General features: G+C 43.1%; 1 protein-coding gene across 3 annotated transcripts in view; it reads right to left on the bottom strand.

Annotated features, from left to right (window-relative positions):
* The window catches only part of ACSS3 (acyl-CoA synthetase short chain family member 3), a 148,444-nt gene extending 136,563 nt beyond the window's left edge, over window positions 1-11,881 (bottom strand). The window contains exon 1 of one of the 3 annotated variants that reach the window (XM_029205886.1): window positions 11,696-11,881. Coding sequence is in view for 2 of the 3 variants with exons in the window: in XM_029205885.1 (XP_029061718.1) it covers window positions 11,200-11,507 (308 nt within the window). In the remaining variant the exon portion in view is untranslated. Of the gene's footprint in view, window positions 1-11,199 lie in introns of all 3 variants that reach the window. The other 2 variants (XM_029205885.1, XM_029205884.1) reach the window with 2 other exon arrangements.
* Between the last annotated feature and the right edge of the window lie 2,438 nt (window positions 11,882-14,319).

The raw sequence follows: 14,319 nt of genomic DNA, 5'->3' as shown, positions 1-14,319 counted from the left end.
TTATTTTTTCAAAGAACATCAATCTATTATTCCAGATATAATAGGGATATTTTCCAAATGTTTCTGACATGTAGATCCAGATTTTTTGTGTGTGTGTGTGTGTGTTACACGGGCCTCTCACTGTTGTGGCCTCTCCCACTGCGGAGCACAGGCTCCGGACACACAGGCTCAGCAGCCATGGCTCACGGGCCTAGCCGGTCCGCGGCATGTGGGATCTTCCCGAACCAGGGCACGAACCCATGTCCCCTGCATCGGCAGGCGGACTCTCAACCACTGCGCCACCAGGGAAGCCCGATCCAGATTTTTAAAATTACTTTTAGTGGTTTCAGTGGAGAAGGGGTAAGAAAAGAAAAAAAAAAAAAACCTAAAATTAACTAAGACAATTATTATAGAAACAATATAATGTAGTATATATTTAGATAGAGTACAGACACTAAATTCAGACTGCCTGGGTTCAAATCCTAGATCTGCTATTTACTAGTTTTATATGTTTAGGCAAGTTTCTTAAACTCTCTGTATCTCCATTTCCATACCCACTAAACGAGAATAAAAAGTACCCTACGTCACAGGGTTGTTAGAAATATTAAACGAATTCAAACATTTAAATAAATTTAAGTACTTAGTATTGTACCTGGCTCATAGCATGGATACCATAAAGCTTAGCTGTTCTCACTATATGCTGGACACTCACTATTTATGTGCATGAGCACGCTTACTCATGCTAACAGTCCTAGAAGTTATTATTATACATTATATATATATTGTTGATTTCACAATCAATGAAGATAGGCTGGATTACACACAGTAACAATGGCAAACTCTCAACTTGAAAAAACGTGTACTTCTCACTCATGCAACTTTACTCAGGCTTCAAATGGACTCCCTGAAGCATTGTTATCTATGCATTTTTGCTCAGCAATCCAGGCTACAGGTGCTTCCACGATGGATCTGACAGACCAGAGGGGACTAAGGATTGAAGCAATGGCCACTAAATGTTTCACCAGGAAGTGACACGCCTCAGTCTGGTTGCATTAGCCAAAGCTAATCACATAACCACGCCTGGGTGGGGAAATCCAATCCTCCTGTGTGCTCAAAAGTAGAGAACAGACATTGCTGAACAATAATACCCATCACAGTCCCCATTTTATAATTATTTGGGACAATGTATTGTTCAAAGAGTGGGGCCTAAGTTTTAACCCAGATCAGTTTGTTTTTCTCCACTAATAATGATCCTCGGGGCTTCCCTGGCGGCGCAATGGTTGAGAGTCCACCTGCCGATGCAGGGGATGCAGGTTTGTGCCCTGGTAGGGGAGGATCCCACATGCCGCCGAGCGCCTGGGCCTGTGAGCCATGGCCGCTAAGCCTGAGCATCCGGAGCCTGTGCTCCACAACGCAAGAGGCCACAACAGTGAGAGGTCCGCGTACCTCCAAAAAAAATAAAATAAAATAATGATCAATAGTTTTTTTTCTCCTACCCACCAAGATAGCTTATCGCAGGGGTCCCTAACCCCCAGGCCAAGGACCAGTAGCAGTCCACTGCCTGTTGGGAACCGGGCCACAGAGCAGGAGGTGAGCAGTGGGCTAGTGAGCTCAGCCTCATCTGCCGCTTCCCGCCGCTCCCCATTGCTTGCGTTACCGCCTGAACCATCCCCCCACAGCCCTCACCGTCCGTGGAAAAACTGTCTTCCACAAAACTGGTCCCTGGTGCCAGAAGGTTGGGGACCGCTGGCTTATCATACAAATTCCCATTAGTAACAGTGACAAACTTCATTCGGCCTTGATTAAGCAGGGAGAGTTGGGAAGAAGGCAATGTCAGGGCACTTGTGGTTTAGAAAAGCGCTAAATTCTCAACTGAGAATTGATGAAACTCTACGAAAACTTTAAAAAAGTGTGGAGAGAAAGCAAAGTGAGATTAGTGCAAAAGTTGATTTTTCTAAGCTCCGTTGCATTTGCCTATGGTTATTTTAGCAAACAGTCAATAATAATGATTTTATGTCCCTTCGACTACTAAATTTTTTTACCATTTTATTGTACTAATTTTTTTTTGCACAAGTATCTATATTGATCATGTCTACAGCAGATACTGAGTATTCTTTCTTTTCCCTTAATCTTCCCAAATTTCTTTTACTTAACTGATGTCTCTTGGGAGACATCTTAAAAATTATACTTGGGAAATGTTGTTATTCTAACATCAAAACCTAAGGAGAATGTATTCCTATTGTCCAGAGTTATCTCTTAAATCAAAGACCTACAGACTTCAGATGCGTTTCTTCCACTGAGAGCAACTTATATGTTAAATCAGTAAAATTCACTACTTACCTACAAGTTATAAATCAAACGCTATCCAAACAATGTATTTGAAAAACCTGTTTTCAGCTATTCTAAGATTTTCAATTTGACTATTTCATACTGGAAACTCTTAAACTTCAATTTTCCTAGATAGTATAAGAATAATACTTCTCCTTTCTATGCACTGTCGCTTACCTCATTTGGCCATAATATCAGCAAAAGTTTATATAATTCATACTTTTTACAAGTTCTCTAACCACATGGTTTAAATAATTTCTACATTCAGATGTGCTTCCTAAAACTGTAATTTAAAGAAGTTATTACACTCATATATATTATCACAAAGATTCATTAGCCTCCCACACATTTCTCTCACAAATGTCACACCACAATGGAAAGCAATGATCTCCCTCATGGAGTTGCTGCTTAAGCAGACATTCTTTAAAAAAAAAAAAAAAGAAGAAGAAGAAAGAAAAGGAAAAGAAGAAGGAGGAGGAGAAGGAGAAACAAATAATTTCAACCACTGCATTTTTTTCCCTCAACTACCAGTATATAGCATGAACAAAGGAAAAGTAAGCCGCCTTCCAGGAGGTGATAAGAATTTGGACTTTCTCCCACACTTGGTCACAGCTGATTGAATTTCCATTGTTCACTGATTGTGCCATTTGTCAGGCAATCCATCCTTGCTTATGTAATCATAGCATTCCAGTAGTTCACTCTGTTCTGTCCTGAACATTCAGCAGCATGACAGAGAAAATTACACACAGAACAGCACCAAGCCGCTGACCTTTAGGATATAAAATAAGGCCGATCTTTTGAAATTGGTCTTTGTTGATGAGGTTATCTGAGGGACAGTATTTCTAACAGGCCATTTTTCATGCTGACCAGATACCTTCATAAAATATTTTTTATTTATAAAAAATGATAATTTAAATATTAAATATACCTGTACTGTGCACAATATTATGAATAAATACATTTCATTTAGAGTTTGTCAAAAGGGGACACATTTTTCATCTCTAGGTAAAACTCTCACCTTCAAACCAGAATTAAGTATAATTTTAATAATACCTGATAAATACGAAGGAAGTTTTACAGGAAAGAAAGAAAGAGAGAGAGAGATTAAATTTCTGAAACAGCTTAACGTGGCTGACTAATTGTTTGCCAAAGAATCAAAATTCAATAGAGGAATTAAATTACTTTCTGGTTATATAAAATCCGCATTATATTTCCTTATTTGTTTTCTTTTGAAAGAACGTCAAACTCAGAAAAGTTGCAAGTACAAGATAAAGAACTTCCTTCCCTCTGAACCACTTGACATGATGTCTGAAACCCCAGAATAATTTAACAAATCAACAAATCTTAGTTCTTTCACCTTTTTTAACTGTCTCCGTATCTTCTCTGTCAAACTTACAATCAAATGCTTAGATATCTAGCTCACTAGAATCTCTGCAATATACAACAAGAACATATAGATCTGCTGAGTAGCTTTTTACTCCGTCTTTTAGACTTTTCCATTTTGTTTCTTCCATGAACTTGTGGTATCTAAAGAAAAAAAAAAAAGAAAGAAACCACACAAAGTTCAACTTGTAAAAACACGGAGTCCTGTTGATGGGGAACAGGTTTCAAAATAAGCAAAATTCCCTTGATTCCTATTTCACAGGTTTCTTCACTTCTGCCTTTAAACAAAGGATTCTCCTAAAGGGGGAGGAGGGGAAAGTAAAGATAGTGAGGAAACTATTTTTCTGGTAACCCAGACACCTCCACATGCTATCATCTTGTCTCCCCTTCCTGTCACTGTCAAACATCTCCATGGACTCTTTTTCCCTACCATCAGTTCACCCTGTAATGCAGGATTCTGGCTTTGGCTTTCATCTCTCCATTGACATCGCATTATTAAAAGTCACTGAGGAGGGCTTCCCTGGTGGCGCAGTGGTTGAGAGTCCGCCTGCCAATGCGGGAGATACGGGTTCGTGCCCCAGTCCGAGAAGATCCTACGTGCCGCAGAGCGGCTGGGCCTGTGAGCCATGGCCGCTGAGCCTGCGCATCCGGAGCCTGTGCTCCGCAACGGGAGAGGCCACAACGGTGAGAGGCCTGCGTACCGCAAAAAAAAAAAAAAAGTCACTGAGGATCCCTGAGTCAAAACTGCTATCTTTCGATCCTCAATAGCCTCAAAACATCTCTGGAGCCCTTTACCGCTATTGATTTGCCCTATTTTTATCTTTTCTCTCCCTCTTACTCCATGGCACAAGAACATCCTGCTGTTCCTTCTCCTACTTCTTTGAACAAGTCTCATTCACTCTCATAGGTTTTTTTTTTCCCCTTCCACTTGTCTTCCAAGTTCAGTTTTTAGTATTTTTTTTCTTTCTCTCTCTCCCTCTCCTCTTCCTCCCTCTAAATTGCTCTCTCTCTCTCTCCCCACTTGGCATTCACCAAGCTTCAGCTCTCACCTCTTTACAAATTTCAGTCAAATCTATAATTCTACAAGTCCTCGCCAAGTTTTCAACTCATTATCTTTAATTTCACAATCAATTCCTCCACTTGGATATCTGAGTCAAATTGTCACGTTCACCATAAGTTCTTTACTTCCCTACACCCCACTGCCAGGAAGTCACTGTGTCTAAATAGCTTGGAACAGCAGTCACTCAGTTCCGGCCAAGTGTTGCAATGCAGGAATGCTGACTCACTGCTGACAGATATTCTCCTTTTTTTTTTTTAAGAGAAGCCCCCAAAAACTGAATCATTAAAGGAAATTTAGATTTTAGATGAAATCTTCCAATGTTTAAATACTGACAACTACCTTAAAAAGCAAACAAACAAAAAGCACCTGGGTCACACAAAACCTATCTGCAGGATTACAATCAGGTTGTGACTTACAGCCTAAGAAGTGAAGGCAAATGCCTTAGCTTCTATTCCAAGCCTTCCAAAACCATCCTGAAACTACCTTCTGAATTTGAGTACCAGTAACTCAAAATAACCACGAGAAGCCAACTGGTCTACTGTTCATTCTATCCTACAAGTGTATTTGGTTCTTTCTCACCGCTATCCCTCTGTCATGTTTGTTCTGCACAGAGAAGTGTTTTTCTTTCTAAGTCCTACTTTAAGATTGAGTTTAAATGCTATCATTTCCCTGAAAACTTCCTGGACCATATTAGCTTATATATTCCAAAGACATTAGTACCTAGTACTGTGTGCCAGGCACAGTCCTAGATGTTTTACATGCTCCCCACCACCACTGTAATCCTAAGAAATTGATACTATCATCATTCTTGTTTTATTCTTACTCAATAAGGATAATGAAGCCTGTCCAAAGCAAGCGGCGGACCTGGGGTTGAATGCAAACATTTCTTGTTCCAGTGCAGAAAGAAGAGTAGTAAATTCAAGTTTTGATCATCTACTATGTGACATGTGTTTTGTGCCAGGAAATTTTTAAATGCTTAATGAGACTGACCAGACCATTTACAATATGGCTCTCTTCTTCTTCTATTATTTCTTGATAATATCCCTGCCTCATTAGCCTTCTTTCAGTTTCTAGAATCTACTGAGCTACTTCACACCTCACGGACTTTGCACGTGCTGTTTTCTTTGTCTGCAATGTTCCTCTCTCCTTCTGATTCTAATCCCTACTCATTGTGATCTCAGTTTAACCATCATTTCTTCAAGACTCCTACCATGATCCTTCCAGAAAAGATTATTTTAAATCCCCCTATTATTTCATAGTATCTACTGCAACTCTAAATAAATAGGTTTGTAATAATTTAATGTATGTCTCCCCTACCGCTGTGTAGTGAGTTTCTCCACTATCTCTTTCATCATTTTCTCTGTACTATACACACAGTGAGGGAATGATTGGTGTCTTTATCACTTATGAGCCATTTTAAGACCTAGAGGGATTAAACAACCTTTATCTCATAGCTAGTAAGAAACTGAGATCTTGCATGTTAACCTAAACAATTTCCATCATGGAGATGTTAACCAAGCAGAAATCACTTTCTAATAATCTGCATTTAGTCAGAGACTTTTCCTTTTCAGGTTATAGTCACTGTTAATGCATATTAAATTCTAAACCAAACAGTATGTGAGAGTCCGATCATTGAATGTTGTTTAAATAAATAGAAAATGTTGTTTAAAAAAAATAGAATTGCAATGCTTCCAAAGAAAGGGATAAGGGATGACGCAGACTGAAGAGTTAACCATAATGCACACAAAAGTGAATTGCCTAATTTTTCAGAGTGGCAGCTGGATTTCATTTTCAGGAAAGGCAGCAGGATGTCTAATTCATCAGGAGAAAATAACCAAAACATCCATTCTGTTGTTCCAGGATTAGAGAAATTACTAGGAGTTCTAATTGCTTCACCTTATATTGCAGTTCTCTACTGAAGTCTCTATAATAGAGAATTTAGTCCCCCCAAAGCTAGGTGTCAACAATGTGAATTAACCAACAAACTGTGAGGAAAGGTGGTTCTTCACATGTTCCTAAAGCACCTACATGTAATTTGTCTTTCAAAGATCTCAGCGATTACAGTCCCAGAAATGTATTTTACAGGGCTATTCCCTACAATAGAAAGTCCCTAGTATATCACCCTTAAAGATTTCTATTCCACACTCACACTACTGCATTCGTAAACTACTATTGGGTAGTGTACGCCATTATGAAAGCTAATATGCATTACTATTTATGCATTGGGGCTTTTGGTAGGCCTGTAGATTCGGAGGGGAGTTTACTTTCATGAAAAATGAACAGACAAGCTTATAATGAGGAAAGAGAATCCCTCTTGCCTCTTGGAAGCCAAAGGGCATCAGAGATCTTGACTACACCTATGTCAGCTCCACCTAGAAGAGAACAATTAGCTGTAGCAACCCCTCCTCATTTTACTTAAGAACTTGGCAGTCAACATCTCCCTTCCCCCATCCCAGCTTCAAAAAGAAGTAAGCAAAGCACCTTCACATCAAATTGTGCCTGTATCCACTTACCACCTCCCAAGACATACAGAATCAAAAATCATCAGATCTATGTAACCTGTTATCTGACTATCACTTTTCAAACTCATATGTCTGTTCTGTCCTAGAATCTACGGACATAAATTTAAAAAAAAAAAAAAATGACATTTGTCCTGCCCTTGAGTTTACCTTTGCAGAAAAATGTTAACCAATGAGAAATATCTGCAAATAGGATTCAGATTGAAACCACATATTGAATGAAGTTTCAGATTAGATGTATGGTCTGCTGTGTCTACTTGCCTCCCCAACTCTGCTCTGCCAACCAAACTCCTTAGTAAGACGGAATCACACTGCTAAAATAAATACAGACTCAAAGACTTATCTGTTATTCACTTTGATCTGTTGGGCTGCTATAAAACAGGTACAGCCACGTGATTCCAAGAGTACAAAAACAAAGAATTCAGATACAATATTGTCAAATGTCAGTGATCTACAATGTACTGAATTTTTGAAAATACCTACAAGGACCCTTTGACAAAAATCCTCATTAAGAAAGGAACATTTTGGGGCTTCCCTGGTGGTGCAGTGGTTGAGAGTCTGCCTGCCGATGCAGGGGACACGGGTTCGTGCCCCGGTCCGGGAGGATCCCACATGCCGCGGAGCGGCTGGGCCCGTAAGACATGGCCGCTGAGCCTGCGCATCTGGAGCCTCTGCTCCACAGCGGGAGGCCACAACGGTGAGAGGCCCGCGTACCGCAAAAAAAAAAAAAAAGGAACATTTTATGCATACAAATTTTTTTTAATTAATTATTTGTTTTTATTTTGGGCTGTGTTGGGTCTTTGTCACTGCACGCGGGCTTTCTCTAGTTGCAGCAAGAGGGGGGCCACTCCGTGCTGCTGTGTGTGGGCTTCTCACTGCTGTGGCCTCTCCCATCATGGAGCACAGGCTCCAGGCACGCGGACCCCAGCAGTTGCAGCACACGGGCTCAGTAGCTGTGGCTCGCGGGCTCTCTACAGCACAGGCTCAGTAGTTGTGGCACACGGGGCCCAGCTGCTCCGTGGCATGTGGTATCCCCCCGGACCAGGGCCCAAACCCACGTCCCCCTCATTGGCAGGCGGACTCCCAACCACTGCACCACCAGGGAAGCCTGCGTACAATTTTTTTTTAATTTAGGCAAGCAACTAGAAATTAAAAAGAGAAAAAAACATCAGAGAGAAAATCTCCAGATCTTAAATGTCTATCTGATGGACACTTTGATTTCCACATTCTCTGCACTCCCTTGAGCCCTCACCAACTTCAACTAATCCTCTAGAAACCTGTCCTTTCCTTTCCATTGCCACCATTGGCAATGGTCTGACCATTGCCTTAGGTCTGGCCCTCATTGGTTTTTACTTGGAATATCCCAGTGACTTCTTAATTGGGTTCTCTGCACACAGTTTTATGCAAAGGATGCTCACGTAAATAATCTCAGTTCCATACTTTATGACATATATATGTACAAAGAACTTTTTGAGAACACATTCTTAGGCGAGACAATAATTCTGTGTTTTGATCTGAGAAAACACTAGGATTTCCTGTTCTTAAATAATTGTGGTATGAAAGTACAAACACAACTATTCTTCCTCTAACATTTATAGGGTCTATTTCATTAAGACTTGGTCTTAACCCTTTAATATATTAATCTTCTTACTAGTTCTACATTTATATACGAGAAAACTGAAGCACAGAGACATTAAGCAACTTGCCTATGAACACACAGCCAGTAACTGTAAGGGCCAGAACTCAAACTCAAAATTCTAGCACCAGATACCACGCTGTTGACCATCATGACTACTACCCCTACTGATTTGCCGCATGCATACCAAGTGCTTGGGCCACTGTCCAGCACATAAGAGAGGATCTGAAAAATCCTCTGAAACACTACTAAAAAAATTGACTGGATGGGGAAATATGCTCAGATTCTAAAGATAAAACCACCTAAACAGCTCCAAATAATCGACAGAAGACAGAGCATGGTGGTGACAGAGAACAGTCTCTGGTCAAGATGTCTTTCTCCATTTCAGGTTCCTACTTTCAACAAGAAGGCATTTGTCACCATCATCAAAAAATCTACAAACAATAAATGCTGGAGAGGGTGTGGAGAAAAGGGAGCCCTCTTGCACTGTTGGTGGGAATGTAAATTGATACAGCCACTATGGAGAACAGTATGGAGGTTCCTTAAAAAACTAAAAACAGAACTACCAGGTGACCCAGCAATCCCACTACTGGGCACATACCCTGAGAAAACCATAATTCAAAAAGAGTCATGTACCACAATGTTCATTGCAGCTCTATTTACAATAGCTGGACATGGAAGCAACCTAAGTGTCCATGAACAGATGAATGGATAAAGAAGATGTGGCACATATATACAATGGAATATTACTCAGCCATAAAAAGAAATGAAATTGAGTTATTTGTAGTGAGGTGCATGGACCTAGAGTCTGTCATACAGAATGAAGTAAGTCAGAAAGAGAAAAACAAATACCATATGCTAACACATATATATGGAATCTAAAAAAAAAAAACAAAAAAACAAAATGGTTCTGAAGAACCTAGGGGCAGGACAGGAATAAAGACGCAGACCTACTAGAGAATGGACTTGAGGACACGGGGAGGGGGAAGGGTAAGCTGGGACGAAGTAAAAGAGTGGCATGGACTTACCTATACCACCAAATGTAAAACAGATAGCTAGTGGGAAGCAGCCGCATAGCACAGGGAGATCAACTGGGAGCTTTGTGACCACCTAGAGGGGTGGGATAGGGTGGGTGGGAGGGAGACACAAGAGGGAGGGGATATGGGGATATATGTATATGTATAGCTGATTCACTTTGTTATAAAGCAGAAACTAACACACCACTGTAAAGCAATTATACTGCAATAAAGATGTTAAAAAAAAAGAAGGCATTTGTCAAATGCAAACCTGACCATGTCATTCCCCCATCTCACTGCTGGGAACTTGGAAATGGTAGTAGGAAACCCCACTGCAGTGTTTTGCAAACTTTTACAGGAAACATCTCTCCCTAATGGCTTGCTGATGAAAGCAACCACACTCTTAAGGCCCATGGCCCAAAGAACAGCCACAACTCTTGAGTTCTGACTGTGTGACTCACCCTTAATACTCTGGCAAGTTTGAGATTTATTCTACAAATGTATCTCTGTTTGTTACAATATAAAAACAATGTTTATAACTACTTATAACTGCAACTCTGGGAGGAAAAAGAAAAACAAAAAACTTCATTCCTACCATGATTTCTAGCACCACCTACCTGTATGCAAATTCTTTCTGGGTACCCGGTACTGCAGCTTCATATACACGACAGGGCTGTGGACCTAATCCGAGCTACTTGGCATGATACCTAAATCCCTTCCCAAACCAACCCCTGACTCACCAGCCCCCTTTCCCACCTCTCCAGCCAACACAATTAGTTGCAACCATATCAACAGTCAAATTTCAACCTGTGTTCCACCTCGTGAACTTTAATAATTAGGACCTTGTGGACTTTGAGAAGACATATCCACCCTTCCAAACCCTACTTAGGTGTAATCTTATTGAAGTCGTTCTTCCTCCGAGTGTGTGGTTACTTAGTAACACTCCCCTAGTTTATCCCTCTTCTTGCACTTGTTTCCCCGTGGCTGCTTCCCATACTAGACTGTGCTGTCCCTGGGGGCTGGCTCTTGCTCAACTAAGCAGAGCCCTGCCATACAGGTAAATTTCTGGTCTATAGGAAGCGGGGCTCACAACAGGTAACCTAATCCTTCAGGACAAGGCAAAAGAGCTGACTACGAAATTGAAATTAAACACAAATTAAAAGGTCTGAGCATATCTCCAATCGCATTGTCTTTCCCAAAAGAACTCCAGGTTCCGGTGCAGGGGACGCCAAGCCTTGGCACCCAAGAGAGAGGGGGGTGGGCGAAGGCGTCACTTACCAACTGGTGGAAGGCGAATGTCTGTTTTCCAGCGTTTTGGTCCAGGGCTTGTACCAGCTGATCTGCTCCGCGGCTTTGCCCCAGAACCTCTCGGGGTCGGCCACCGAGGCCGCGAAGTGGGTCTTGTACTCGCAGCCGCCCGAGGACAGCGCCCGGCAGCCCCGGCCCCCGAGAGCGCCCCGTTGGCCGGGGGCCACGTACGCCCTGCGGGCCGGGCCGGCTCCCCGGGCGGGAGAGGACGCGGGCAGGGACCCCCCGAGTCCCCCGGCGCCGGTGACTTTGCGACACTGCAGCCAAGATGGCTTCATCGCTGCCGGCGGCGCCCCCCTGCAGGCTGCGCTGCCCGCGGTCCCGAGCCCACTCCTCGGGCGACCCCTGGGGCGCTCGCGACTTCCTGGGGCCCGAGAGGAGCAGGCGGGAGGCGGGGGCAAATTCCGCGGTGTGCCCAGAGCCCGGGAGTTTGGAAGTCACACTGGAGTCGCCGGGAAAAACCGACCTGGAGCGGCGGGGGAAGCCACAGGCTGCAGCAGGGGCGGGGAGGGGGGCGCACAGCGTCCCCGCGCCGGGCGAGAGCGGCGCCGCGCGAAACCCGACGCCTCTGCGCGTCTCCAGCGCCGCGACTTCGCCTGGAAAACCGCCCTCAGGCTGCAGAGCGGCCTCCCTTCTCCGACGCACAGGTACCCCTAAGGTGAGGCCGACGGACCCAATTCATTGTTTTCCAGTAAACAAGCAGTGCGCAGCTTCTCGGGGTTGGTCTCTGGAGAGCCAGCCGGTGAAGCGGCCGTGCCTCGGCCCGCAGCGGGAATCCGCCAAGCTGGGCTCTGCGGCCCAGCCCCTGAAGCGTCGAGTTTTGTTTCTTTCTCTTTAAAACAAAGCTCCAACCTCGGCTATTTAGAAAACAAGTGGCTCCTGGGTAAGGGCTGCTCCAGGATTTCCCGACAGCTGTGAGAGGAGGAGAAGTGGAGGGAGGTTGCCCAACCGAGTTGGGAAGTGCTTTGGGGGTGACTGGCGCTGGGGAAGGTTACGCCGTTGGAATGGGGATTCACTTGCCAACTGGACTCCCCGCAGGATCTAGGCAGAAAGCAGAGTGGCTTGTTGCTTTTCCTCCCTGCCCATTTGCCTCTTTGGAGTTTCTTTGCCCTTTTTTTTGGATGAGACCCCACGCTCCCCCCCCAAAAAAAATTTAAGCACAAAGGAAAAGCAAAGTCAAGATGAATCAAAAGAGAAAAAGAGGAAGCTGAGGAAAATTAAAAGAGAAAGGCGGTATAGGTTACCGTCTGGGTTTAACATTCTTCAGATTCCTTCACTGTTTTTTCTACCTGTTAGTGAATTTCAGATGCGGTCGCGTTCGCCTTTGTTACGCCAAACATAGGCTGTTTGGTGTGACGGTGTTTGCAGTTTTAAATGTAAAGATGTGTATTCCCAAATCTGAAGTGGGAAATAATGAATGCCCCGAGCCTAGGAAGATTGTAAACAGATTTTTTTTTTCTGCAGGAAAAGAATAATGTGAAGATAAAGGTTAAACAGAACAGAGATAAATCTAATGCAAAACAAAGAACATTTCTTTAAATAATCACCTCAGCTATTCCCTTTCAACTAAGAAGGCGCTAGACTTTTCCCTAACACCTGCAGCCTACTCTCTACCAAAGGCCTCACAGCAAATGATTTCCAATAGCAAAAGGCACTTGTCACTATTTGAATGCAGAGAGAGTTAGGAAGCCCGATAACCTCCTGTCCTCCTCCTTTCCTCTGCCCAGCCGTCTAATGCTGCTGTCTGGTCTACAAGATCCTCTGACCCCAAATCATCCCCTATTGTATTACAGTGATGTCCATCCATCTTAGTCGTTTGCTCAACAGATATGTGAGCCCCTGCATTGCGTAAGTTGTGACTTGTTGCGGGCGGGGGGAGGGATATGAAGGAAGCAGGCAGGTCTCTACTGGCTCTTACTGTGTATCCACATTGTGCTGGCACTTTCAAATATGTTAGCTCCTGTATTTCCCAAGTACTAAGAAACGGGAAGTATAATCCCAGTGTTTACCACCTTGAGGCTGTGTGATGGATATCCTGGCACACCAGTAATTCAAGGTGCACAGGCTCCTCAGGTTAGTCCTGCCACCCACCCCAGCATACTATACAAAGACCATTTTCTCTCTGTGCCCCGACTTGAAAAAGGTGGAGAATCTGACTCCAAAGTCCATAATTTTCATACCAGGATGATTATTAAAAAGAAGAAAGATTTTAGACTTCCAATAAAATATGACAAGGTGAATACCCACATCCATTCCTCTTCTTCTAGAAACCTCACTGAAAAAGAAAGTACGGTGGTGGTGGCGGTGGTGGTGATGGTAAACACCCAGAAGAACAAAGAGAACAGGAGAGGACAAGAAAACAAGTGAGAGAATGGAAAGAAAATTAATTCATGGTATGTGACTGGGGTGGGGGCAGGGGGAGGTGAATGGAGAAAATGGATTTCCTCATCACACACCTGAAATGCCTCAGGATTTGGAGGCCCTGGGTTCCCCTGGAGGTTCAGAATGAAGGTTAAGGGCTTAAAAACCAAAGGCCTAATTAAAAGATTGTGTGAGATGAAATTAAACCCCCCCACACACACTGCTGGGTGGAACCATTTTCTCTGGACCCTGCAGTACATTGTCATGTTTTAAGTAATTTTACGAAACAGACTGTGAATGTAAGTTCCATTTCAAGCCAAGGGAAGAGCATACAGTACAGCACAGGAGGAGTGTAGTGGACAGGCAGAACAGGAGTGGGCAGTAAGACTAGAAACTTGAGCCAGATGCACAGCTGCAAAATAGCGTCAAATGCAGGCCAGGACCTGAGTTTGAGACCATTCACCTTTGACACTAAAAACCTGTTGACTATCGCTAAGCATGTGAAAAGCTTAAAATCATTAGCCATTGAGACCCGGTTTGAATCCTAGTACTGCCTGTAATTAGGTGGGAAAACTAGGAAAATGAGCTAATTTCCCTACACTGTAATTTCAGTATCTGTGTTTTGAGGCTGATGATCCTTACCTCACAGGATTGTTGCAAGATTTAAATATGTGTAAATTGCTTAGCACCAAGGCAGTAGCAAACGAAGGTAATTTAAAGCCTGTGAAC

This window comes from Monodon monoceros, unplaced genomic scaffold (assembly GCF_005190385.1).
Source record: "Monodon monoceros isolate NGI ecotype Baffin Bay Population unplaced genomic scaffold, NGI_Narwhal_1 Super_Scaffold_6, whole genome shotgun sequence".
Taxonomy (NCBI): Eukaryota; Metazoa; Chordata; class Mammalia; order Artiodactyla; family Monodontidae; genus Monodon; species Monodon monoceros.
The sequence above is the reverse complement of the archived record's forward strand: the minus strand, read 5'-3'. Positions and strand labels throughout refer to the sequence as shown.